This window comes from Podarcis liolepis, assembly GCF_965112155.1.
Source record: "Podarcis liolepis genome assembly, chromosome: 8".
Lineage (NCBI taxonomy): Eukaryota > Metazoa > Chordata > Lepidosauria > Squamata > Lacertidae > Podarcis > Podarcis liolepis.
Genome location: NC_139560.1, coordinates 14,456,895 through 14,484,394, shown reverse-complemented (window position 1 = coordinate 14,484,394; position 27,500 = coordinate 14,456,895). Strand labels below are relative to the sequence as shown.

General features: G+C 46.1%; 1 protein-coding gene across 2 annotated transcripts in view; it reads left to right on the top strand.

Moving 5' to 3' along the window:
- FER1L6 (fer-1 like family member 6) overlaps positions 1-27,500 on the top strand; it is a 120,438-nt gene that overhangs the window by 1,258 nt on the left and 91,680 nt on the right. Inside the window, exons 1-2 of one of the 2 annotated variants that reach the window (XM_083516483.1) lie at positions 18,503-18,582; positions 25,642-25,724. In XM_083516483.1, coding sequence (XP_083372609.1) covers positions 18,542-18,582; positions 25,642-25,724 — 124 coding nt within the window. In that variant the 5' untranslated portion in view covers positions 18,503-18,541. Of the gene's footprint in view, positions 1-18,502; positions 18,583-25,641; positions 25,725-27,500 lie in introns of those variants that run through there. The other variant, XM_083516484.1, reaches the window with a different exon arrangement.

Genomic DNA, 27,500 nt, shown 5'->3' with positions numbered 1-27,500 from the left:
ACATCATTGCCCATCAGTGTGCGCCTGTAACATCCTGCTAAAATCCCACAACTTTTTGTATCGCAAACAGTCTGATTAATTCTTGTCCCGCTCTTGTTGTACTTTGGTCCAAGAGTGACCCTCTAGGCACCAATAACGCGACAACATTGCAGAAGCATTGTAGAACAACTAATAGAATGGCATGTGGATCCAACACTAATATGTTGAGAGCCAGTGTGGTGTAGTGGTTAAGAGCAGTGGACTCGTAATCTGGTGAACCGGGTTCGCTTCCCCGCAACTCGACATGCAGCTGTTGGGTGACCTTGGGCCAGTCACACTTCTCTGAAGTCTCTCAGCCCCACTCACCTCACAGAGTGTTTGTTGTGGGCGAGGAAGGGAAAGGAGAATGTTAGCCGCTTTGAGACTCCTTCGGGTAGTGATAAATCGGGATATCAAATCCAAACTACTACTACTACTACTACTACTACTACTACTACTCTTCTTCTTCTTCTTCTTCTTCTTCTTCTTCTTCTTCTTCTTCTTCTTCTTCTTCTTCTATTACTGCATCAATGACATGTTGCAGAATAAATATATACATATTTTTTTTTAAAAAATTGTCCAGTAGCCCCTTAGAGACCAACTAAGTTTGTTCCTGGTATGAGCTTTTGTGTGCATGCACACTTCTTCAGCTACGAAAGCTCATACCAAGAACAAACTTAGTTGGTTTCGAAAGGGCTACTGGAAAAAAAATTCATTTTTAAAATATATTTCTACTGTGTCAGACCAACACGGCTACCTACTTGAATGTTGCAGAATGCAGCCGCAACACACACACACACACACAAAAACACAACCTAGCAGTCTGGAGGGACTCTAAGACTTTAATGATGTGGATGCACAGGAACCTCAGGAGGACTCGGGAAGAAGGAAGTTTCATTTGGCTTTTTGAAAAATAGCAAGATTCAGGTTGAATCCTGACAAGACAGAAGTCCTGTTTTTGGGGGACAGGAGGCGGGTGGGTGTGGAGGACTTCCTGGTCCTGACTGGGGTAACTGTGCCCCTGAAGGACCAGGTGCGCAGCCTGGGAGTCATTTTGGACTCGCAGCTGTCCATGGAGGCACAGGTCAATTTTGTGTCCAGGGCAGCTGTTTATCAGCTCCATCTGGTACTCAGGCTGAGACCCTATCTGCCAGCAGACTGTCTTGCCAGAGTGGTGCATGCTCTAGTTATCTCTCACTTGGACTACTGCAATGCGCTCTATGTGGGGCTACCTTTGAAGGTGACCCAGAAACTACAACTAATCCAGAATGCGGCAGCTAGACTGGTAACTGGGAGCAGCCGCCGAGACCATATAACACCAGTCTTGAAAGACCTACACTGGCTCCCAGTACATTTCCGAGCACAATTCAAAGTGTTGGTGCTGACCTTTAAAGCCCTAAACGGCCTCGGTCCAGTATACCTGAAGGAGCGTCTCCACCTCCATCGTTCTGCCCGGACACTGAGGTCCAGCGCCGAGGGCCTTCTGGCGGTTCCCTCGCTGCGAGAAGCCAAGTTACAGGGAAGCAGGCAGAGGCCTTCTCGGTAGTGGCACCCGCCCTGTTGAACGCCCTCCCATCAGATGTCAAAGAGGAAAACTACCAGATTTTTAGAAGACATCTGAAGGCAGCCCTGTTTAGGGAAGCTTTTAATGTTTAATAGGTTATTGTATTTTAATATTCCATTGGAATCCGCCCAGAGTGGCTGGAGAAACCCAGCCAGATGGGCGGGGTATAAATGAATAAATAAATAAACAAATAATATATAAAGGCTGTTGCTTAACGTGCTACATGGGCAACTGTGCAGCTGTCAATCAATTGTTGGACTGGACCCAGACATCTCCCCCCTCCCCAAGGAAGCACTTCTGTTTCAGGGAGCTAATATATTGTTGCTCACCACCCCAATCTTCAAGAGGTGTGAGATTCCAGGGATCTCAGGTGCTTAGCCAGAGTTCGTGTTTCCTTTTGGAAATGAGGCACAGTGAAGACTGTGATGCCTTTATGATGGATGGTTTATTTACATATATATTCAACCCAAGCCTACGATGGAGGAGACCACAGCATCAGCACCCCCAAAATTCTCTTCTTTTTCCGCTAGTTTGCAGCCTTGGATTCAAACAGAAATCAAACATTGCTTTCAAACATTGCTCTGACTCTCTCTCCAGCTCGCTGCTTTGCTTCTAGGTCACATAACTCTGGCTTCATCTGTTGAGGGATAAGCAGAAAGGCACCCATGCATATTTAAGCCAAGGCTGGATAGATTCTGCAGGTGCAGTCTGCATTGCAGATTCTGGATTAAACCAGGGTGGGGGTGGGCTTGTTGATCTCCAGGGTACCCCAAAACACTAACATTCTGTGCCAGAGATGGACAAATGTGTCCATTTCAGATTCCGGTCTAACGTTCAGTTTTCCACTTGCCCACATCAGTGTGCAATTCCCTTTTTAAAAAAGTCATCTTGAAAATTCATAAGCATTTTGCTGTGAATGCCTCCTATTAAATACATTTTTGTATGCCGTTTTCCCTAGCAGAGACATTGGCAGACACGCTTTGCAAAGCAATTTCCCCTGCTTTAAGGCACCAATATATGAATTTATATGCACATTTCACCCACTGTATGGGCTTTTGTACACGTTAAGTGACTTGAGTGCTGCATTGCAAACTTTGGGGAACTGTGGGTTCGAAGGATGGGATGTGCTTCCGTTTTAGATGTTGATTCGGAAAATGTGGATTAGATAGGTTTGCCTTTAAGTGAAAAATTCCCCCCTGTTCCCTGTTCTCCACAGTCCATGCTAAACTCTGTAAGTCATGTGGACTAGTAGGGAAACCAGCATATTTACCACCCAAGTGCTTGGTGACGAAAAAACCCCTTAATGCCTTGCTGGACCACATGGAAAGTGAATTATGAGGTGCTCGTTGCAAAGTCTCAAAGTCGCAAGGTCAAAGGAGAATGTTAGCCGCTTTGAGACTCCTTAAAGGGAGTGAAAGGCGGGATATCAAATCCAAATTCTTCTTCTTCTTACCTCTAAAAGGTAAAAGGTAACCTCCACCAGAGCATGTGACCGTCCTGTGGCCAGTTGGTGTGAGAGAGTGTGTCGCTCTGCGCATGCTCAGGAGTTCAGTTAATTTATTTCCTTCACCAAATATGTCTCTTCACGTACAAGTGCTTCCCTTTTCCAGAACAAAGATCTTTCTGAAAGTTACATTAAGGTTACTGGAGGAAGCTTTTTGGTTCCAAAAACACATATAATAAAATAGAACGAGCAGGTCAAGCCTGTCTGAGGTGTTGATTGACACCGATCGTAACCAACTCTGCCATTGGGCAAGATGTCCTGCTTGCTCAACAGGACCTCCCCTTCATCTTCTCCCTCTTGCAGCTTCCCAGGTCACAAGGCCAATAACTGAGCACACCTGCTGCCTTAACAGCAGACAAGTCCCCAATGCTGAGGTGAGCAGATGCCTAGGCATGGAGAAGACAGAGAGAGATGGAGCAGGCGAGACAGAAACCGAATGCCCTGTGACTGGAGAATCCATTTTAGAGCCAATATGTACATAAAGAGATGCAAATTAGGGCTATCAAGAAACTCAACAAATGAGTCTGCTGAGTGCTTCCTGCTGCCTGAGAAATTTTGCTTTATTCATCTGAGCTTTATTATTATTATTATTATTATTATTATTATTATTATTATTATTATTATTATTATTCCCTCTTCCCTTTCTCGAAACAAAACTTCCCGTAGGGCAAAACTAGGCATCTTTTCTTTACTTTTTTTTAAAAAAGTGTTTTAATCATTAGCATCATCACAATCTTTGAAGGAAAAGGGAAGGCACTAATCGAGGGGATATTTAACTGTTTCCCTCTACTCTTTCCCCAATCTAAATAGCACGCCTCCTGACAATCGCCCCCCAAAAGTGCTATTTTTAATCTTTGTTGGATTTTTAATCTTTGTTGGATTTTTAATCTTTGTTGGATTTTTAATCTTTGTTGGAAGCCGCCCAGAGTGGCTGAGGAGACCCAGCCAGATGGGCGGGGTACAAATAATAAATTATCATCATCAGCAGCAGCTCCACAGAGGGGAAAACAAAAAGACATGCCAGGATTGTATCTGTATGCTTTCCCCTAGGGAGCTAATGACATCTTTGGTAGGATCAGGGAAAGTATTAAGCACCCTTCTCCATGGTGTGAAACAGGGCCGGCTCATCCGTGAGGCAAGGCGAGGCAGCTGCCTCAGGCGGCAGGATCCATAGGGGCAGCAGAGCTGGCCTCCAAGGAATGCATTTCCCGCTACCATGGCAGCAGCCACAGCTATGGCATGCTCCTTGGAGACTAGATCTGTTGCTACCTCAGCAGCCACCCGCCAGTGCCACCTCTATAGTGGCCTTGCAACTAATAGGTGGTACTGGTAGTCTCTGCCAACCCTGACATTGTAGCAAACCCAGATCTTCCTGTGAGTATTTTGATTGCTGATCCTCAGGGCTCAGATTTAGCTGGGAACAAGCTGCTATCACTGTGCTTTTATTTTATTTACTACATTTACATCCTTCTTGTTTAGTGGTTTAGTCGTGTCTGACTCTTCATGACCCCATGGACCAGAGCACACCAGGCCCTCCTGTCTTCCACTGCCTCCCACAGTTCGGTCAGACTCATGTCGGTAGCTTCGAAAGCACTGTCCAGCCATCTCGTCCTCTGTCATCCCCTTCTCTTTGTGCCCTCAATCTTTCCCAACTTCAGTGTCTTTTCCAGGGAATCTTCTCTTCTCTTGAGGTGGCCAAAGTCTTGGAGCCTCAGCTTCAGGATCTGTTCTTCCAGTGAGCACTCAGGGCTGATTTCCTTAAGAATGGAGAGGTTTGATCTTCTTGCAGTCCATGGGACTCTCAAGAGTCTCCTCCAGCACCATAATTCAAAAGCATCCATTCTTTGGCGATCAGCCTTCTTTATAGTCCAGCTCTCACTACTGGGAAAAACATAGCTTTAACTATACAGGCCTTTGTTGGCAAGGTGATTTCTCTGCTTTTTAAGATGCTGTCTAGGTTTGTCATTGCTTTTCTCCCAAGAAGCAGGTGTCTTTTAATTTTGTGACTGCTGTCACCATCTGCAGGGATCATGGAGCCCAAGAAAGTAAAACCTCTCACTGCCTCCATTTACATCCTACGTGTCTTCTATTATGGAGCTCAAGGCAACCATAGAATCATCACCATCTATTCTAACCCCCTGCAGTGCAGGAATCTTCAGCCCAACGTGGGGCTCAAACCCATGGCCCTGAGATTAAGAGTCTCATGTTCTACCAACTGATGGTCTCCCATCCAGCCACTGGATCCAGCCACTGTGAAAAGGATCTAGGAGTCTTGGTTGACCACAAACTTGACATGAGCCAACAGTGTGACGCGGCAGCTAAAAAAGCCAATGCAAATCTGGGCTGCATCAATAGGAGTATAGCATCTAGATCAAGGGAAGTAATAGTGCCACTGTATTCTGCTCTGGTCAGACCTCACCTGGAGTACTGTGTCCAGTTCTGGGCACCACAGTTCAAGAAGGACACTGACAAACTGGAACGTGTCCAGAGGAGGGCAACCAAAATGGTCAAAGGCCTGGAAACGATGCCTTATGAGGAACGGCTAAGGGAGCTGGGCATGTTTAGCCTGGAGAAGAGGAGGTTAAGGGGTGATATGATAGCCATGTTCAAATATATAAAAGGATGTCACATAGAGGAGGGAGAAAGGTTGTTTTCTGCTGCTCCAGAGAAGCGGACACGGAGCAATGGATCCAACCTACAAGAAAGAAGATTCCACCTAAACATTAGGAAGAACTTCCTGACAGTAAGAGGTGTTTGACAGTGGAATTTGCTGCCAAGGAGTGTGGTGGAGTCTCCTACTTTGGAGGTCTTTAAGCAGAGGCTTGACAGCCATATGTCAGGAGTGCTCTGATGGTGTTTCCTGCTTGGCAGGGGGTTGGACTCGATGGCGCTTGTGGTCTCTTCCAACTCTATGATTCTATGATTCTATGATTCACTGACCAGCTTCAGCATGAAGGCTGCATCTCCTGCCTTTAGAATAACAATACAGTGGTACCTCGGGTTACAGACGCTTCAGGTTACAGACTCCGCTAACCTGAAGTGTATGTAACCCGAGGTACCACTGTAGAGCATTAAATATTGAAAACTTCCCTAAACAGGGCTGCCTTCAGATGTCTTTTAAAAATAAGATAGCTGCTTATTTCCTTGATATATGATGGGAGGGCGTTCCACAAGGCTGGCACTACTACTGAGAAGGCCCTCTGCCTGGTTCTGCTCCTTTCTATGGCTGCATACTTAGAAGATTTATACAAATAAAGCCACTCCTGCTATTAAGACAGCCCATAGTTTCTCTGATGGAGCAAAGTGAAGTTTTTTTTTAAAAAAAAGTATTAGAAAATCTCCTGCTGGTCTCCAGAACCACTAGGTGATGCTGCAGAGTCACTTAGCAATGAAATTGTGAAGCTGCAGTCTGTAGCAATAATCATGTTTTCTATGCAATACTTACCACAGTGCGGGTCAGTGCCTAGGACTTGCTGATCGCATAGTCGGCGGTTCGAATCCGCGCGGCGGGGTGCGCTCCCGTCGTTCGGTCCCAGCGCCTGCCAACCTAGCAGTTCGAAAGCACCTCCAGGTGCAAGCAGATAAATAGGGACCGCTTACCAGCGGGAAGGTAAACGGCGTTCCGTGTTCTGCGCTGGCTCGCCAGATGCAGCTTGTCACGCTGGCCACGTGACCCGAAAGTATCTGCGGACAGCGCTGGCTCCCGGCCTATAGAGTGAGATGAGCGCACAACCCTAGAGTCTGTCAAGACTGGCCCGTACGGGCAGGGATACCTTTACCTTTACCTTTATGCAATACTTGGAGTTGGTAGTTAAAGTTAGTAACCTATAAAATGCACTCTTTTGTTTCCTGTTTCGGCCCAAAGTTTTGCAAATAATATAAAATGCACATTAAAAATTGTCAAGAAAGTTAAAAACAAGGTTTTAAAAAATATGAATACGAATAAAAACAACAGTAGAAAATATGTACTATAAGATAATATTACAGATTAAAATGCAGACAGGTTTCTCCAAAGAGTTTTTGATTTTTTGTTTTGTTCATTTTTGCTGGTGCTGAAAAAGGATACAAAGAAAGTAAGGTAAAGGTAAAGGGACCCCTGACCATTAGTTCCAGTAGTGACTGACTCTGGGGTTGCAGCACTCATCTCACTTTACTGGCCGAGGGAGCCGGCCTACAGCTTCCAGGTCTTGTGGCCAGCATGACTAAGCCGCTTTTGGCGAACCAGAGCAGCGCACGGAAACGCAGTTTACCTTCCTGCTGGAGCCCTACCTATTTATCTACTTGCACCTCGACGTGCTTTCGAACTGCTAGGTTGGCAGGAGCAGGGACCAAGCAACGGGAGCTCACCCCGTCGCGGGGATTCAAACCTCCGACCTTCTGAAATGTCAATAGGCAGGGAGTTCTAGAGTTTAGGAGCTGCCCCACTAAAATATGAATTCCTTTCAATTGTCTGAGCAGATGTGAGACATGCTGACAGGATCTCACTCCTGGTAGCAACCATATTGCAGTATCCTGCACTAATTGAAGTTTCCAGACCAAGCGCAAGGGAGGCCCCACATAGAGCGCACTGAAGGAATCAAATTTTCACACAGAACCATTGTTGGCTAGTTGACTCTAACACTTAACAGAATTAACAATTAAAGATACAAACCAAATGATCTCTGCTGTTGCACTTCCAACTCCCCATCAGATACTCCCTCATCCCTTCAACCTTCCAACTCAAGAAAATTATGAATAGGGGAGAGGGGTTATTTTTGTACTGGACAGCAGCATTCATTTACAGATAGGTAGCCGTGTTGGTCTGCCATAGTCAAAATAAAAAAATTCCTTCCAGTAGCACCTTAAAGACCAACTAAGTTAGTTCTTGGTATGAGCTTTCGTGTGCATGCACACTTCTTCAGATACACTGAAACAGAAGTTGCCAGATCCTTCTATATAGTGAGAAGGTGGGGAGGGGTATTACTCAGAAGGGTGGTGGGAATGGGAGATAGGCAGATAGCTGAGATGAGCCTGTTGACGACTCTTAACGACTGCAATAGGTCTTACAGGAAAAGGCAAGGGGTGAGAAGGTGAAAAATGGCTTAGTCATGTATAATGAGATAAGAATCCAATGTCTTTGTTCAGACCAGGTCTCTCCATGGTTTTAAGTTTGGTAATGAGTTGCAATTCAGCAGCTTCTCTTTCCAGTCTATTTCTGAAATTCCTTTGTAGTAAAACAGCTACTTTGAGATCTTGTATAGAATGTCCTGGGAGATTGAAGTGTTCTCCTACTGGTTTCTTTGTTTTGTGATTCTTGATGTCAGATTTATGTCTGTTTATTCTTTGTCGTAAGGTTTGGCCTGTTTGTCCAATATAGAGAGCTGAAGGACACTGTTGGCATTTGATGGCATACACAATGTTAGACGATGAGAAATTAAATAGTCCCGAGATGGTATGTGTGATGTTGTTAGGGCCAGTAATGGTGTTGTCCGGGTGTATGTGGCAGCAAAGTTGGCATCTGGGTTTATTGCAGGCTCTGGTGCCAGTGTCCAGCAGCATTCATGTAAACCAACCTGCGTTTTAGCTCAGAGCTAGTCCGATCGGCACGCATAGGGAGCTGCTTATTTGGAAACAAAGAGCTGTACACATTCTCTTGGCAAGATGCAAACCAAGTTTCCCAAACACTTGCAAACAGAGCCTTTTATTTACACATTTATGTTTTTGTGAGGTTTCCTTTGGGCTCTTGTCTTTTGATATACCCCTACAGCACTGCTGGGGACACCTATTTCCCAGATTCAGAAATGATGACAAATGCCAGAGGAGCAAATAGGTTTATTTGGTCCGGCCTTTATTTGCTCTAGGGATGGGCCAAGATTGCTTAGTAATTTGCTTTCCACCTGCAGACCTCAGTTCTCTCCAAAAATCTCGCAAGTCTCTGCTTCACAGATGAAATCCCTCAGGAGACCTAGACAGGGGGTCTTGCCCCCTTTGCAGGGCACAGTGTCAGTGTTGGCCGTATCGCACGCGTGCAGAAAACCAAAGATTTAACACGTAGGGCGATTGCTGACAGGAGAGAGGTTGAGAGATCGGCACTGCTTGCTGATTTGCAAGTCCAATGTGTTACTTTTACTATACAAAGCCCTGAACAACTTGGAACCCGGGTACCTATGAGATTGCTTTGCCCCGCATATGCCCATTCAACCCCTTCAATCAGCAGAATTGGCACGGTTACAGGTGCCACACAATATCTGTTCCACATCTGTAAGGGTGAAGAGAAGCAGTGGGCGTCTCCAGCTGAAAAATTCCCCTGGGAAGCAGCAGAGGACGAAAGTTCACAGCCAGCATCGTGGGGGTGGACTCTGAAGACGGGTCAGAGGAAGAGGGAGGCTGGAAGGCAGGAGAAGAAGAGTTTGGATTTGATATCCCGCTTCATCACTACCCGAAGGAGTCTCAAAGCGGCTAACATTCTCCTTTCCCTTCCTCCCCCACAACAAACACTCTGTGAGGTGAGTGGGGCTGAGAGACTTCAGAGAAGTGTGACTAGCCCAAGGTCACCCAGCAGCTGCATGTGGAGGAGCAGGGATGCGAACCAGGTTCACCAGATTATGAGTCTACCGCTCTTAACCACTACACCACACTGGCCCTCAGGTTCGAGGGAAAGAGAAGAGCCAGAGGCAGAAAGCCCATCAGGGACAGGGGAGGGTGCAGAGCTGAAAGAGAGGAGGAGGAAGGGGCAGAAACCGCAGCAGCTGCCTAATAATAATAATAATAATAATAATAATAATAATAATAATAATTTATTTGTATTCCGCCCTCCCCGGCCAAAGTCAGGCTTAGAGCAGCTAACAACAAGTAAAAATAGCACAGTGTACATAAAATCACACAGTCAATTAATTAAAATACATTCTAAAATCAATTCAGAATCAAATTAATGGCAACCATTGGGTTAGAGTTCTATTAGGATTACAGAAGGAGAGAGGGGTCAGACTGTGCCTTGACCAAAGGCCTGGTGGAACAGCTCCATCTTGCAGGCCCTGCAGAAAGATGTCAAGTCCCGCAGGGCCCTAGTCTCTTGTGACAGAGCGTTCCACCAGATCGGGGCCACGGCTGAAAAAGCCCTGGCTTTGATCCCACTGTAGTAATCTCCCTTCCCCCTTTGACTCCAAGGTTATTCAGGGCTTTGCATGCAGCCGAACAGAAAACTCAGAAAGCCCAAATCTGCCAAGGATGCCTCTAAAACTCCTCTTTCTCTGCTTCACTTAAATCAATTATTTGTGCTCAGGTATGGCGGCACATTTGCTGTGAGCATGCCGCAAAACCAGGCAAAGAGAGAAAACAGCAGGCTGTAGCAAAACAGCCACACAAATTCATTCTTACTGGGGCTGTTCCATAGCTCCTCCAAGCAATGGCAAAAATAAGGTAGAATCCCATGAGCACTGGAATGATAAAAATGTGCCGACATATTGAGTCAAGAGAGAGTCTGATCTGAATATTTACCAGAGTAAAGCGGGAACACATTATTGATATAGAGAAACACCCAGTAAACTTTCTGAACGATGTTTGAACAGTGCACCAACTTCAGAGAAAATCTCAAGGTATATTAAACAGTATATTAAATGGTGAGAGACATGATGGGCAATGCCACTTTCTGCCCTGAGGCAAAGAGTTTGTTTTCGCTCTACAACTCTCCTTAATGATTAGTTCCACAATAATCTCCCTCTACTGGTGCATGTCTTGTGCAATGGATGGGTTAATAAAATCCAAACATCGTTGTTAATGTCTAGGGTAGTTTTCAGCTTCGTTATTTTATTTTAAATCATGCTTCCAGTTGTTATTTTTAGGAAGGAATAAGTGGCGGCTGATCTTGCCACTGCTTCAGCCAACAATGGAAAGACAGTGCGTTCGAATGGAGACCAGAAGAAAGAAAGGAGGCTTCACGTGGATTCTAGATAAGAAAGTCTATTTGTCTGAGAGAGAAAAAGAGAGGAATCAAAGGAAGTCCCGCATGTTTCAATAAAACCTTCATGAGTTCCCTCTGTTTCCTGACAGAGCAATATCTTTGCAGAGCCAAACTTAATTTGCTTCCCGCCATCCTCTACTTTATTCTCCACTGTTTTTCCACTTCACTTACTGCTTTCCTCATTTTTAAAATTCATTTTTATCGTTTCTGTGAGCATAACAAAATGATATGCCCCTTGAAAAAGGCAAAAGAAAAACCCAAACCCAAGAGTAAAAGTGTGTCTGGTTCGAAACTGTGCATCAATTTAGTCCAAATTTTTATTTAAAAACTTATACAGTGGTACCTCGGGTTACATACACTTCAGGTTACAGACTCCGCTAACCCAGAAATAGTACCTCGGGTTAAGAACTTTGCTTCAGGATGAGAACAGAAATCGTGCGGTGGCAGCGGGAGGCCCCATTAGCTAAAGTGGTGCTTTAGGTTAAGAGCAGTTTCAGGTTAAGAACGGACCTCCGGAATGAATTAAGTACTTAACCCGAGGTACCACTGTAAGGTTCTCTCTCTCTTTGTCTCTCTGCCTGCCTCTCTCCTTCCCTCTCTCCCTGATGCTGAACCTGTGGCTTTATAAATGCTGTTGGACTCCCACTTCCTCAGCCCTGACCAATGGCCAGGCTGCCTGGTGTTTTGGCAGTAGGAGTCAAAGGACACCTGAAGGGCAGAGACTCCCTTTTCCTGCTCTTGCACCTCTGATCATGACTTACTTCTCTTGCCACCTCACCAACAAGCTCAGAGAGCAGTGCATGTGGTTCCCCGCCTTATCCTCACAACAACTATGTGAGATAAGTTAGACAGAGAGATAATGACCAGCCCAAGTCTGGTCCATAACAGGCTGGGAGCCAGCAGTGTGTCTCAGGTCTGGACCAGTTGAAGACCACTGTTGTAGAGCAGCTACCCCAAGTTGGTGCCCTCCAGATGTTGTTGAAGTGCAATGCCAATTAACCCTTGTTGTTGTTGTTTAATTGTTTAGTCGTGTCCGACTCTTTGTGACCCCATGGACCAGAGCACGCCAGGCACTCCTGTCTTCCACTGCCTCCCGCAGTTTGGTCAAACTCATGCTGGTAGCTTCGAGAACACTGTCCAACCATCTTGTCCTCTGTCATCCCCTTCTCCTTGTGCCTTCCATCTTTCCCAACATCAGGGTCTTTTCCAGGGAGTCTTCTCTTCTCATGAGGTGGCCAAAGTATTGGAGTCTCAGCTTCAGGATCTGTCCTTCCAGTGAGCACTCAGGGCTGATTTCCTTAAGGATGGATAGGTTTGATCTTCTTGCAGTCCATGGGACTCTCAAGAGTCTCCTCCATCACCATAATTCAAAAATTACCCCTTACTTTGGGCCATACTGACTAGGGCTGAGGGCACCAGTTTGGGAAATGTTTATCTTCAGCATTTCGATTTTCTAGGGACCAGTAAAAAGGGACAAGGAAATGCGAATTGCTCATTGGTTGAAGGTAGGGGTGGGCAAATAAATGTGCTTTGGTTTTGCTCAGTTTCTCACTTTTCCACTCTGAAGTTCAGCTCTCCAGATTTCTACACTAGTTTGCAATTTAAAAAAAAGTTTTCATGAAAATTATAGTCTTAATTTCTCCAAACAGGTGCATTTTTGCAAAGTACATTCTGCCAACATACTGCATTTCTGTATGTTATTTTCACTAATGTTTGCATTTATCTGCACACTTGACCCTAGTGTGTACAATTTTTTGTACATTACATAGTGGAGAGCTACAAAATTCATAGGAGTGCACATCATTTTGAAAATTGCGAATTATTTAAATTTACCTTTAAATGCAAACTGAATTAGGTTTCTCTCTCATCCCTATATGGAGGTCCATGCCTTGCCATAAGAAGGGTAAACTGGAGTCATTTTTCAGTTCAGTGGAAATGCCTCTTCTTGCTTAAGCCTGATAAAAATGGCTTGTGGCTAGATTCAGTTCCCACCTAAATTTATCACAATGTCCAAATAAACACCTCCTTTGTCAACAGAGCAGAGTTTCTGTTTAACAGAGGCGGGGGGAACAGAAGGATAAATTAATAACAGCATACTTTCTAGTTAATGACAATTGATGAGTAATTTGATACCACTTTCCATTCTTCAAAATGAGTGCAAGTTTCCTAGGAATATTATGAATATGAATCTAAGTAATTCAAGTTTCAGGCCCTGTTCCACTAGAGTTTGGGAACAGGGGCAAAGGTATTTTTTCCTGCCATAATATACTTATTTGCCTGGGAGTAAGTCCCACTGAACCCAAATAAATTTTAAAATATATTTTCAGGTTGCACAAGTCTTTTCTATTCACCAATCAAAGGATCATAGCAATCTTAATTGTTGCAACCCAACTTCACCATCCTGAACCAATCAAAACAATTTGGCTCTTCAGAATAGCTGTCATTATAATACTGGGATGCGGGTGGCGCTGTGGGTAAAACCTCAGTGCCTAGGACTTGCCGATCGCATGGTCGGCGGTTCGAATCCCCGCGGCGGGGTGCGCTCCCGTCGTTTGGTCCCAGCACCTGCCAACCTAGCAGTTCAAAAGCACCCCCGGATGCAAGTAGATAAATAGGGACCGCTTACCAGCGGGAAGGTAAACGGCGTTCCGTGTGCTGCGCTGGCTCGCCAGATGCAGCTTGTCACGCTGGCCACGTGACCCGCCTGTGGACAGCGCTGGCTCCCGGCCTCTAGAGTGAGATGAGCGCACAACCCTAGAGTCTGTCAAGACTGGCCCGTACGGGCAGGGGTACCTTTACCTTTACCTATAATACCATGTGATTACCGTATTTTTCGCCCCATAAGACGCACTTTCCCCCCTCCAAAAATGAAGGGGAAATGTGCCTGCATCTTATGGGGCGAATGCAGGCTTTTGCTGAAGCCTGGAGAGCGAGGGGGGTCGGTGCGTACCGACCCCTCTCGCTCTCCAGGCTTCAGGAAGCTCTGCGCAACCCTCGGAAGACCGGCTCCGAGGGTTGCGCAGAGCTGCCTGCAATCCCGGGACCAGCACAGCTCTGCCCGGCCACCGGGAGCCGGGGCGAAGGTCCGCCCCGCTCCCGGTGGCCGTGCAGAGCTGCCTGCGGTCCTGGGACCAGCGCAGCTCTGCCCGGCCACCGGGAGCCGGGGGAGAAGCTCCGCCCCGCTCCCGGTGGCCCTGCAGAGCTGCCTGCGGTCCTGGGACCAGCGCAGCTCTGCCCGGCCACCGGGAGGGGGGGAGAAGCTCCGCCCCGCTCCCGGTGGCCCTGCAGAGCTGCCTGCGCTCCTGGGACCAGCGCAGCTCTGCCCGGCCACCGGGAGCCGGGGGAGAAGCTCCGCCCCTCTCCCGGTGGCCGTGCAGAGCTGCCTGCGCTCCTGGGACCAGCGCAGCTCTGCCCGGCCACCGGGAGCCGGGGGAGAAGCTCCGCCCCGCTCCCGGTGGCCGTGCAGAGCTGCCTGCGCTCCTGGGACCAGCGCAGCTCTGCCCGGCCACCGGGAGCCGGGGGAGAAGCTCCGCCCCGCTCCCGGTGGCCCTGCAGAGCTGCCTGCGGTCCTGGGACCAGCGCAGCTCTGCGCCGCCATCCCGAGCGGGGCGCTAAGTCCCGCCCCACTCGGGATGGCGGCAGAGAGCTGCCTGCCGTCGCGGGACCGCAGGCAGGTCTACGCCGCCATCCCGAGCGGGGCGCTAAGTCCCACCCCGCTCGGGATGGCGGCAGAGAGCTGCCTGCCGTCGCGGGACCGCAGGCAGGTCTACGCCGCCATCCCGAGCGGGGCGCTAAGTCCCGCCCCGCTCGGGATGGCGGCAGAGAGCTGCCTGCCGCCGCGGGACCGCAGGCAGGTTTCTGCCGCCATCCCGAGCGGGGCGCTAAGTCCCGCCCCGCTCGGGATGGCGGCAGAGAGCTGCCTGCCGTCGCGGGACCGCAGGCAGGTCTACGCCGCCATCCCGAGCGGGGCGCTAAGTCCCACCCCGCTCGGGATGGCGGCAGAGAGCTGCCTGCCGTCGCGGGACCGCAGGCAGGTCTCAGCCGCCATCCCGAGCGGGGCGCTAAGACCCGCCCCGCTCAGGATGGCGGCACAGAGCTGCCTGCCCTCCCGGGACTGGTGCACTTCTCCCCATCGCCAGCCCCACAAGCTCGGGGGACAGCGGGGAGGCAGAGCGTGCCTTCCCACTGTTCCCCGACCTGGTTCTTCCAGCCCCGCACCTGGGGGGGAAATAATTTTTTTTTCTTTATTTCCCCCCAAAAAAACTAGGTGCGTCTTATGGGCCGGAGCGTCTTATGGGGCGCAAAATACGGTACATACAACAATTTTTCAGTGTTTTTCTTTATGAAGACTTTGACTGATTTTCCTGTTCATTAAAAGTCTTCCAATGTCCTCTTTCATCTGTCTACGAAACAATTCAAGATTAATCACAGTTGCCATGCCCAGCCGATTCTCTTTTCATGCATACAATGGCCACCATTGATTCTAACAGTTTATTCTTTTCAGTGCTCTGGAACAGATATTCATTATGTACAGTACCTTAAAAGCAGGTAGTTCTGTACTCAGTGGCTTGCGGTGAAATTTTTCATAGGGGAGCAGTAATGCGTGTGACATTGTGATGTCCTGATGTTGTGCACAGGAGCATTGTGCCTACAATGCTGGGCAGAAGCTTCCCGGGCTTTGGGAAGGAGGCACTGGGGAACATTTAGGGGACTAGCCTAGTCCCCTTAGAGTCCAGTGACCACACGCCACTGTTCTGTACTGTAAAAGACAGGTACAGGCCCTTTTAGTTTAGCTAGGCCATAGCCTAATAAGAAAACAGAATCATCAAAATCAGGCATAGGAAATCAAGGAATGTTGAATGATGCTGGGCTGAAATTAAGTGGTTTCAAGCTGTAATTATGATAAAATGGCTTTCTTTTTATAAGTAAGAATTTAAAGTTATAATATTTTAAGATGTTGGAGAGAAAATAAGGTGTTTCTTTTTTGTTTTTCCCCCTTTTCTTAAGCTGTAATGCTTTGAGATAAGGATTTGCTGTATAAACAATTTAAACTGGATATACAAGAAGGGGAGGTATGAGGAGGTCGGGGAAATAAGTTATGAAAATAAGCTGTGAAATTTATGTGTTTTTAATATTTTTATGTTTGTTTTTTCTTTTTGTTTGTAAAAAATTGGAAACTTTAATAAATATCTTTTAAAAAAAATCAGGCATAGGCAAACTCCATCCCTCCAGATGTTTGGGACTGCAATTCCCAGCATCCCTGACCACTGGTCCTGTTAGCTAGGGATGATGGGAATTGTAGTCCCAAACATCTGGAGGGCCGGAGTTTGCCTATGCCTGATCGAAATGATACAATTTTATGAAATTGTTAATTTCTCCAACATTCCCCTCTTTGTTTTTGAAAGGAATGTGTGCCCTGATTCATTTCAACATGGCACCTTTTTTTTTTGACAGAATATTTTTTTCTCACATGAAAGTACCTACCCTGCATAGCAAGTGCCATACAATATAAGTACAATGCTTAGAGTCACTCTCCACATATCCGATAGTGACATGTCAACGTTGTCCAGCTTGTGCCAACCATATTAGGGCTGGACAATAGGAAATGACTGTGTTGCTTGTACCATCCTGAAGAGGATTTAACAACTCCTATGCTTGATTTCTGAGTGGAATTTGCAGTGATTTTATTAAATCCAAAATTTAGCATTTGGGTTTCACTCAGGGGTATCACTGGCACATGGCTCACGGGTGTGTTACATGGTATCTACTCACAAAAACAATAGTTGCTTTTATTTAAAGCTGAAGTAATGGCTAAAAGCCATTATAAGCTTTTAGGGAGTGCTGTATCTTTAATTAAAAGCTTCCTCCTTCAGTTTCTACCATTGTTACCACTTTCTGTTCAGCGTAGCTGGAGGATTGATAATGAAATGCCCTTTAAATAAACCCCTTTCATTGAAGAGGATTTGTGTGAAGTTGTGCTATTAGCCCAGGGGTCAGCAAACTTTTTCAGCAGGGGGCCGGTCCACTGTCTCTCAGACCTTGTGGGGGGCCGGACTATATTTTGAAAAAAATAAATAAAATGAATGAATTCCTATGCCCCACAAATAACCCAGAGATTCATTTTAAATAAAAGTACACATTCTATTCATATGAATACACCAAGCAGGCCCCACAAATAACCCAGAGATGCAATTTAAATAAAAGGACATATTCTACACATGTAAAAACATGCTGATTCTCAGACTGTCCACAAGCCGGATTTAGAAGGCGATTGAGCCAATCTGGCCCCGGGCCTTAGTTTGCCTACCCATGTATTAGCCCCTCTCCTGGTGTTGCGCTCAGGTGTCTGCACAGGAATCAGGAACAGCTACTCATATACAACAGGTTCTCTTCATATTCTTCTGGTTAACTTTCTAATGTTGGTGTTGCTGGCCTGTATTGGCTTCACAATACCTGGGCTTGGCCAGCCATGCAGACTCCTTTCCTATTATATGGACCCCCTTTATGTGTTTCATACATGAAGAGCACCTTTGGTACGGTGTTAATTAGTATCCCCCCCCCCATTATTTCCCTCTTTTATAGTGAAAAAGTGGTGTTTAACTGTAAATGAAAGAAATGTATTTGAACTAGTCATTAAATTAAGGAGGAAGCTACTAACTAATGTTGCTGGGGACTTTTGTAGAACATTAGAGAAAGGTCATGGCCACAGGGAAGGGCACTAGTAGATAATACAACCCTATATTTACTGCTGTGTAGAAATATGGAAGTGAGAGCTGGACCATAAAGAAGGCTGATAGCTGAAGAATTGATGCTTTTGAATTATGGTGCTGGAGGAGACTCTTGAGAGTCCCATGGACTGCAAGAAGATCAAACCTCTCCATTCTGAAGGAAAGCCCTGAGTGCTCACTGGAAGGACAGATCCTGAAGCTGAGACTCTAATATTTTGGCCACCTCATGAGAAGAGAAGACTCCCTGGAAAAGACCCTGATGTTGAAAAAGATGGAGGGCACAAGGAGAAGGGGACGACAGAGGGCGAGATGGTTGGATAGTGTTCTTGAAGCTACCAGCATGAGTTTGACTAAACTGCAGGAGGCAGTGGAAGACAGGAGTGCCTGGCATGCTCTGGTCCATGGGGTCACGAAGAGTTGGACACGGCTAAACGACTAAACAACAACAAGAAGAAGCACAATTCTATTTCTGCTTCCACCTGATTTCAGAAAAGCAACGTGTGACTGTGGTTCTCAAGAATTCTTGCGTGGAAGCAGCCTCTCAGTTCTGTGGCCGGTGAAGCATTTTCCCCCTCCTTATTTCATGCCAGGCAATTGAAAAGCCAAAGTTACCAGCTGAGCCAAGGAAATCTAATGTTTGCACAAGCAGCAGGTTCTGCATTCCAGGACTGTGTTTGCAGATCTGACTAACCCATCATTTAGGAGTAAATAAATCTCAAAGACAGCTATAAGGCGGGGGGAGCAGGCGCAAGATGTAAAAGGCAATCACTGGGAGGGAAGCATTAGTCATGGAGTCGGAGCCCTCAGGGAACACTCCACCATCTCACAGGTAAAGTGAAAGGATACTTTGGGATTAGTTGGTGTGTGTTTTTAAGAATACTGTGCAGCTGGTTAACTTTGTCTGTTTATCTGGGAGCAAGCTCCATCAAATGCAACAGGACTTACTTCCAAGTAAGCATGCATAGGAGTGGGCTACATCCTAACTACATTTTTCATTTTCTGGGTTTGGTGATCTGTTTCATCACTGTGGTTCCAGTCCAGAGTGCTACAGATGTTGTCAGTGCCCCTAACTCTGATCTGCTTGCTTGTGCTGTCCCTGACAGCTAGGAACGTATATAATGTAAATTGGGGGTGTGCTGGTTTGGATGTCCTGCAGTGACATGTAATATGTGCCTTTCCCTGCCAATTCTGCCATGATGGCCAAGTTACTGCAGATTTGGTTCTCAGAATGTTGCTAGCGTGCACTGAATACTGAGATTCTGCAAATGTTGATATTTGATAAATGGTATGATGAAATTAAAAGGATGCACTTGCAACATCTAAATGTGAAAATGCAAGTTCTTAATTGTGGGGGGGCTTTTTTAAAGGCAGTGCTTCATTAATTTCAGAAAATTTATTGTCAGTCAACTCTTGTTTTGCTTTGTTTTTATGTACTTACCCGTATTTTTCGCTCTATAAGACGCACCAGACCACAAGATGCACCTAGTTTTTGGAGGAGGAAAACAAGAAAAAAATATTCTGAATCTCAGAAGCCAGAACAGCAAGAGGGATCGCTGCGCAGTGAAAGCAGCAATCCCTCTTGCTGTTCTGGCTTCTGGGATAGCTGCGCAGACAGCATTCGCTCCATAAGATGCACACACATTTCCCCTTACTTTATAGGAGGGGAAAAGTGAGTCTTATAGAGCAAAAAATACAGTAATCTTAGAATTTATTTTTTGGTAGTACAGTGGTACCTCGGATTAAGAACCTAATTCGTTCCGGAGGTCCGTTCTTAACCTGAAACTGTTCTTAACCTGAGGTACCACTTTAGCTAATGGGGCCTCCCGCTGCTGCCACTGCACCACTGCCGCACAATTTCTGTTCTCATCCTGAAGCAACGTTCTTAACCCGAGGTACTATTTCTGGGTTAGCGGAGTTTGTAACCTGAAGCGTCTGTAACTTGAGGTACCGCTGTATTGAATTTATACTGTGTTTGTTAAATGGTTGATTTTTGTCATATTTGAATCTACCAACATGCTCCGTATTTCATATATTGTATTTTGATGTTTTGAATGTGTTTTGTAAGCCGCTTTGGACACAGATCATTGTGGAAAAGTGCCATATAAGTAAACCTAATCAACCAACCAACCAACCAGTCAATGAATTGTGCAGCTTATTGGACCTTGAATGTATTCAGGCTCCACAGAGAGTAATGCAACAGGGTAGTTACACTCTGCAGGACTCTAAAACACAGAGCTGAAAGCAAGTTTTCTCCTAGTTCAAGCGAAGAGAGGGAGAGTCAAGTCAGTGTAGTGCACTGTTAATTCACTATGCTTGAATAGACATCATTGTTAGGGCATGCTGCTGTGAGTTGGGTGGAAGTTGCTCCCTTGATTTGGCTCATTTTCTATTGTGTCACAAGCCTTTTGCTTATCTAAAGATGAAGCTTATCGTTTTTCCTCTGTCCAGTGCTGGAGAAGCTTCAGTCCAAGCCAGGCAATCACACCTAGTGGAATTAAGCATGCAACTGTGTGGTCTGAAGCCCCACTGTTTTCATGGCAATTTAAGTAGAATTTGTAACCCACGTTCTGCGCAATAAAAACCTAAATTCTGTGATAGCTATAAATTTCAAGTCTATTTCAGGTATAGGAATATTTTGTGCATATTATGCAGGTTATGCAACAGTGGTGCTGGCAGGGGAAATAGGGACATTCCAGGGTCAAATCAGAAGTCAGGATGGCTTTTATAATTCCCGGACTGTCCCTGGAAACTAGGGACACTTGTTTCACAGAAGCACGCAAGCAGGTTTACTCTATCCTGCTGCATAAATCATTCTGCTTCAATTCCTTCATATTTTACATCAGCGGCGTGTCTTTTCATACAATTACAAACATGGAAATAGCAGTTTAGCCAAAGATTGTCCCTGTCAAAGGCTGGCAGTGGTTGCCATGCCTGTCTTTGCATAAATGTGCTATTAAAGCTTCGCAAATGTGCTTTTAGTTCCTTAAAGATGAAACATTGAGGATGGGCTATTTTATTCACCATCCTGGGAATAAGCACCTTCAGTTTCTAACTTGTTTATTTATTTCCCGCAGTCTCCGCTACGCTGGGTTAGATATTAATGGTGTGCATTATACAAAACAGCCCCATTCTGATAGTGGGAACCCATTAAGCTGTCTTATGGCCATGTGTTTTGAAAAGCACCTAAGCATCAGCTAGAAGGCAGATTCCTTGAGCTCATGCAGTGAACAGCACAGCCCATGTCAGGGATGAGAAAAACCATATGCAGGAATCGTTTGAGCAATGGTAAAAAAAAAATAAGAAGAGCCCTACAGCCACCAATCCAAGGGGCCCATCTAGTCCAGAATCCTGTTACCCAGTGTTGCCAATCAGATGCTTCTGGAAAAGCCACAGGCAAGACAAGAGGAGGGCAACCAAAATGGTCAAAGGCCTGGAAACGATGCCTTATGAGGAACGGCTAAGGGAGCTGGGCATATTTAGCCTGGAGAAGAGGAGGTTAAGGGGTGATATGATAGCCATGTTCAAATATATAAAAGGATGTCACATAGAGGAGGGAGAAAGGTTGTTTTCTGCTGCTCCAGAGAAGCGGACACGGAGCAATGGATCCAAACTACAAGAAAGAAGATTCCACCTAAACATTAGGAAGAACTTCCTGACAGTAAGAGCTGTTCGACAGTGGAATTTGCTGCCAAGGAGTAAGACCTTCTTTGGAGGTCTTTAAGCAGAGGCTTGACAACCATATGTCAGGAGTGCTCTGATGCTGTTTCCTGCTTGGCGGGGGGTTGGACTCGATGGCCCTTGTGGTCTCTTCCAACTCTATGATTCTATGATTCTATGATTCTAAGACATGAAGGGAATATCCTTGTCCCATTCTTGCTCCTCAGCAGATAGGACTATCCAGTAGCTTCTGAAATGGGAGGCTGCATGCATTTCTGTGTTTTTAATATTTTGTTGGAAGCTGCCCAGAGTGGCTGGAGCAACCCAGTCAGATGGGCATAATATAAATACTATATTATTATTATTATTATTATTATTATTATTATTATTAACATCAATCCTCCTTGGTTAGAATTTTCCAGTCTCAGACTGAAGTTTCTCATTTTGGCCAAACGCTAGAAGAGATTCATAGAAGTAGTTAATTGGAATTGATTGAACTTAACATATAGAATAAGAGAACAAGAAGAACATACATTTAAAGCAGATTGAAAAATGTTTATTAAATATATGGGGGGGGGGGAATTGTGTACATTTGAAAATGCTGGCAGAATTAAGATAAATTCATCATAATAATAATTTAATAATTTATTATTTATACCCTGCCCATCTGGCTGGGTTTCCCCAGCAGTGTAAATAATATTTGATGGATGTAATAATGGAATTTCTGAACGGTTTGCCATATGTAAAATATGCAGGGATTTATGGTATGCTAAATGAACCATGGAAAGAGAAGAAGGGAAGCCGCTGATATTTTAAGGATGTTTAAATGAGTATTCAAAATTGTAAAAGAGAAAATTTAATAAAAATTGTATGAAAAAAGAGGCTCATGGAAGTATATAGTTGGAAGAGATCTTGGATGTCATCTAGTCTAATGCAGGAACATGTGGCTACAATCTCCTCCAAGCATCTTCCAGTGATGGAGAGCCCATCACCTCCCAAGGAAGTTTGTTTGACCTGGAAAGGAGCAGGGCAAGGGGGGAAACCACTTGGAGAGCCATGTTTTCTAGGCATGGCACAAGTGGAAGTGTGAACAAGCTCTGAGAGTGTGGGATGTGATGCTCTTTTGCCCTTCTTTGCCCTTCCTCACTGAGGAAGCTGGCAGAGTGCTGAGGCAGCTGTAGCTGTTGAAGGTAAAGGACCCCTGGATGGTGAAGTCCAGCCAAAGGTGACTATGAGGTTGCGGCGCTCATCTTGCTTTCAGGCCGAGGGGGCCAGCGTTTGTCCACAGACAGCTTTCTGGGTCATGTGGTCAGCATGACTAAACCACTTCTGGCGCAACAGAACACCATGACGGAAACCAGAGCACACAAAAACACTGTTTACCTTCCTGCCACAGCGGTACCTATTTATCTACTTGCACCGGTGTGCTTTCGAACTGCTAGGTTGGCAGGAGCTGGGACAGAGCAATGGGAGCTCACCCTGTCACGGGGATTTGAACCGCCGACCTTCTGATCAGCAAGCCCAAGAGGCTCAGTGGTTTAGACCACAGTGCCATCCACATTCCTGCTGTAGCTGTTAATGTGAGCCGGTGCAGCGAGGTGTCATGGCTATTCACATCTCTGTGGCTTCTTCTTTACCTCCCATTGACCACCGTTCCTCTCCACCCCTAGGAAGGAGCACCTGAGGAGCACCATATTGAGGAGGCTTCTGTTTTTTAGCCAGAAGTCTCCTCAGATGGATGCTATACAGAAAGCTGAGCAAAACTGGGGTCCCCACACCCCACCCCCAAAAAAGGACTCCAATTCTGGGGCAGAAGTGGGTTTTGCTGTGCAAGAGTAATTCACCTTTAATTTGTGCAAACTGAATTTGGCCAGTATGTGATTGAATCCCACCTGAAAATAGCAACAGCCTGGAAGGACCCCTTCTGCCCCTCTGGAAAAAATTTCACTGAGAAATTTGCTGGATATGTTACCAAAGTCTCCTGCGGCAGAAACAAGTTGGTAATTCGTCTCACTCTTTCAGATTCAGATGCCCTCGACTGAGCTTTCCCCCCTGTAATTAATTCATGTACTTTGGCAGTTCTGGAAATAAGATATAACTGATCAGGTAACAAAAACTTCTGCCTATTGAGGTCTCTGTAACCTGAATACATTTAGTTTAGTTGCAAACGGTCAGGTACGAGCTGCAAATATTACTAGCTTGTTATTACTCAGGTAAGTAAGAAACCTGATCTGCTGCGTGGACCTATGGTGTCAAATAGTATGGGGAAAAGCCTTATTAGAAAAACTAACCAATAAACTGAAACTGACATGAGGACAAATAGAAGAAGATGCCTTCACCCCGGTATGGCTCCCCTTTATCGCATACACAGCCCAACAAGACAATGACAAAAATCCACCAACAGCATATGAATCAATATGGCTAACCTGATCCAAAACACCCACCCACCCCACTCACACATGAAAACAAAGTTCACAGCCAATCACAAACAAACAACCACACCCTCGGCCAACCCCAACCTCTCTCACCACCAAAGGAACACAAGCGAATAGTAAAGAGAACCTGCATAAGCGACACTGACACAAAACCCCACACTTACACTACGTAGAATAGAAGCATCGCCACCCAACCCCAACCCCACTCAACATGCCCCCCTCCACTTCTTTCCCCCCTTTCACACTAATGTCTCCACAAACGAAACTGATCTGTCGAAAATGTAACTTGAAAAAAGAGACATGGCACATACTTTTGTAAACCAAGAAATCTTTAATAAAAAGAAAACAGAAACCCAATCTCCTGTTTCACCAGCATGTCCCCAACTGATGCCAAAAGCCTAATTCAGAATTCTGTACCAAGAAAAACCGTTTCCTGCAAACTGTACAGATTATACAAGTTTAGACCAATTTGCCTAATTACTTTCCGTTTGTATAAGCTGTTCTGCTTCTGCTTCTCATGAGAAGAGGCAAGAAGTTAATATTCTGGCTTCAGGCATTACCCATTTACTGTTAAACATACAGTTAAGAGTGCAAACTTTTTTTATTTATTTAAACAAAGCAGGAAAGTCACTTCCACACTATACATCTGAAGAACTTTTTTGGGGGGGGACAAAGAATCCTGGGAACCCTAGTTTACCCTTCATGGTGCTATAGTTCCCAGCACCCTCTCAAGATTCTTTCAGGGAAGACATGTGCATTCAATATGCATAAAATGTGCGACATGGATGGGGCCAAAGACAGCTGTGTGTCTTTGCAAGCCAGATCCTGTGCCCAGTATGGAATCTGGGACTTTTCCTGTCCTTGTGCGCTGTTATGACATACAGACTGCCCTGCTCAAGTGCAATACCACTGAAACAAGTTCGTTACTGCACACAGAGGAAGCCAAATTTGTTGGTAGTGACATCATATCTACTAGCAGCAAACTCATTTTCAAAGTGTGGATTGCTTTGTAGCCAAAACAGCACTATCTATGCAAGGAGGTATCAGCAGCCTGGGTGCATCTCAAGCTTTGCAGAAGTCCAACAAGACTCTGGGGTGGGTGGACTCTAAGAGAAGCTGCACTTCCTGCTTTGTGCTATGGTCCTCTTTGGCTGGAGATGGGCCTTGCTCATCACCAGGGAGTGGTCCATGTTGAAGTCAGCACTATGGTAGCTCCGTATGACACCAACACAGTTCAGTGGCGATTGCCTGGTGACACTGAAGTCCAGCTGGTGCCAGTGACCTAACCTTGGATGCCTCCAAGACACTCAGTGTTTTGCCTTGGTAGAGAACAACATGTTCGTGATGTTGTGATATGAGGACAGTCCGAGCATCCTTTGTTCATTCTCGTTCATACTGCCAATACCAAAGTGGCCTATGCAGTTGTCCCATGCGTGATGGTCATCTCCACCTCTGGCATTGATATCTCCCACCAGGAATAGGTGTTCACAGTCTGAGACCTTCCTGATAGCCTGGTCTAGTTACTCATGTCAGAGCACATAGTGGGAATGTAAACACTCAAGATGTTAACTGGACCAGAGGTGGTTGAAGGAAAGCAAACATTCTGAGACCTCAGTTGGTGGTTCTGTCGCAGACTCATTGCAAAGCTCATGAGCTGGGAACTGAAAAACAATGGAGTATCTTGAAAGAGGCTGGCTGGCTGGGACCACTCCACACTCCAACGTTTTGTTGCAGCCCCCACCTGTTTCTGTGACTGCTCTTTTTTAAATTTTATTTTATTTTTTTTGGTTTTGCAGGAAAGGGTTGTTTGCTGGAATAAAGCTGAAGAAGAAGAAGAAAGGAGAGAAGGGATTAACGATAACAAACAAAGGAGCAGTGGGTAAGACCTACTAGGTCAATAATAGAGCTGGTTGGAATGGAGGACAAGTGTGAGATGATGTCACAGGGCAGTTATTTCAGCTGAGCCTCAGGGACAAGTGATAAAGTGAGTGATAAAATGTGATGTTTGCTTTAGTGAAACATGAACCCTGCCTACTTAGGGTGCTTTCAGCGGGACGTGTCTGGAGGATCCTTGCAGGGCACAAGGGGACGGTGTCGTTCCCCGTGCTGAAATGCCATGAGAGCTGATGCAGAGTAGTTGCTAAGGGACTGGAGCAGTGGCGTAGCATGGGTTGTCAGCACCCGGGGCAAGGCAAGTAATTTGTGCCCCCTAACCTGTGGATTTTAGCAGGGGGCAGAGAGCTGCGAGTGCGAGCGTGCCCCCCCAGATGTTGCGCCCGGTGCGGCCGGCCCCCCCTGCACCCCCACGCTACGCCACTGGTCTGGAGGATCCTTGCAGGGCACAAGGGGCCGGTGTCGTTCCCCGTGCTGAAATGCCATGAGAGCTGATGCAGAGTAGTTGCTAAGGGACTGAGCTGCACATCAGGACTGCTGCAGAGTCACACCCCAATTGTGAACTCATTAGGCAAGCTGTGCCCTCTCAGCCTCCGTTTCTCCACATCTGCAACCTGGGGGATCATGGCATGAGGTCAAGACTACGCAAATACACCAGTTGTTGTTGTTGTTGTTTAGTTGTTTAGTCCTGTCCGACTCTTCGTGATCCCATGGACCGGAGCACGCTAGGCTTCCACTGTCTCCTGCAGTTTGGTCAAACTCATGCTGGTAGCTTCGAGAACACTGTCCAACCATCTCGTCCTCTGTCATCCCCTTCTCCTTGTGCCCTCCATCTTTCCCAACATCAGGGTCTTTTCCAGGGAGTCTTCTCTTCTCATGAGGTGGCCAAAGTATTGGAGCCTCAGCTTCACAATCTGTCCTTCCAGTGAGCACTCAGGGCTGATTTCCTTAGGAATGGATAGGTTTGATATCCTTGCAGTCCATAGGACTCCTAAAGCACCATAATTCAAAGGCATCAATTCTTTGGCGATCAGCCTTCTTTATGGTCCAGCTCTCACTTCCATACATCGCTACTGGGAAAACCATAGCTTTAACTATACGGACTTTGTTGGCAATCAATTCTTTGGCAATCAGCCTTCTTTATGGTCCAGCTCTGGGAAAACCATAGCTTTAACTATACGGACCTTTGTTGGCAAGGTGGCAGAAACATCACCTTGCCAACAAATACACCGGTACAAAGTCTTAATTGGCTCTGCTGGTGTCCCTGTGGAGTGCCAACCTTGCCACCATTCTACCCATCCTGGTAAGCAGCCGTGACACCTGTTTCAGGATGCCACCTGTTTCACCACATTGGCCACTGCTGTCTGGATGGATCTGAAGTTCATAAAACATCTAGCATCTATTGGATGTTCAGAGCTTCAGGTCATAGGTCTGTTATTGATGGCATACCCTCCAACACAGCGAGGCCCAAATCCAGGACACCATCTTCCGGGTCTGAAATCCCATGCAAGACAGACACATGACCTGTGCGAGATTGCAGACCTGGACAAGGCAGTTTTTCGGGCATGGTACCCAAAAATATGTGTTTTGGTGTGCCACACAAGATTGTGGACCCCCTCAAAAAATGTTTTTTTTGGGCAAGATCTTGACCTGAAATTGCATGAGAGCAAGGCCACCCAAAATGGTCACCATGCTCTCATGGGGGGTGGGGGACAGAATGTCCGGGTTTTTCCAGGGCAGTTGACAGATATGTGATGGTGCA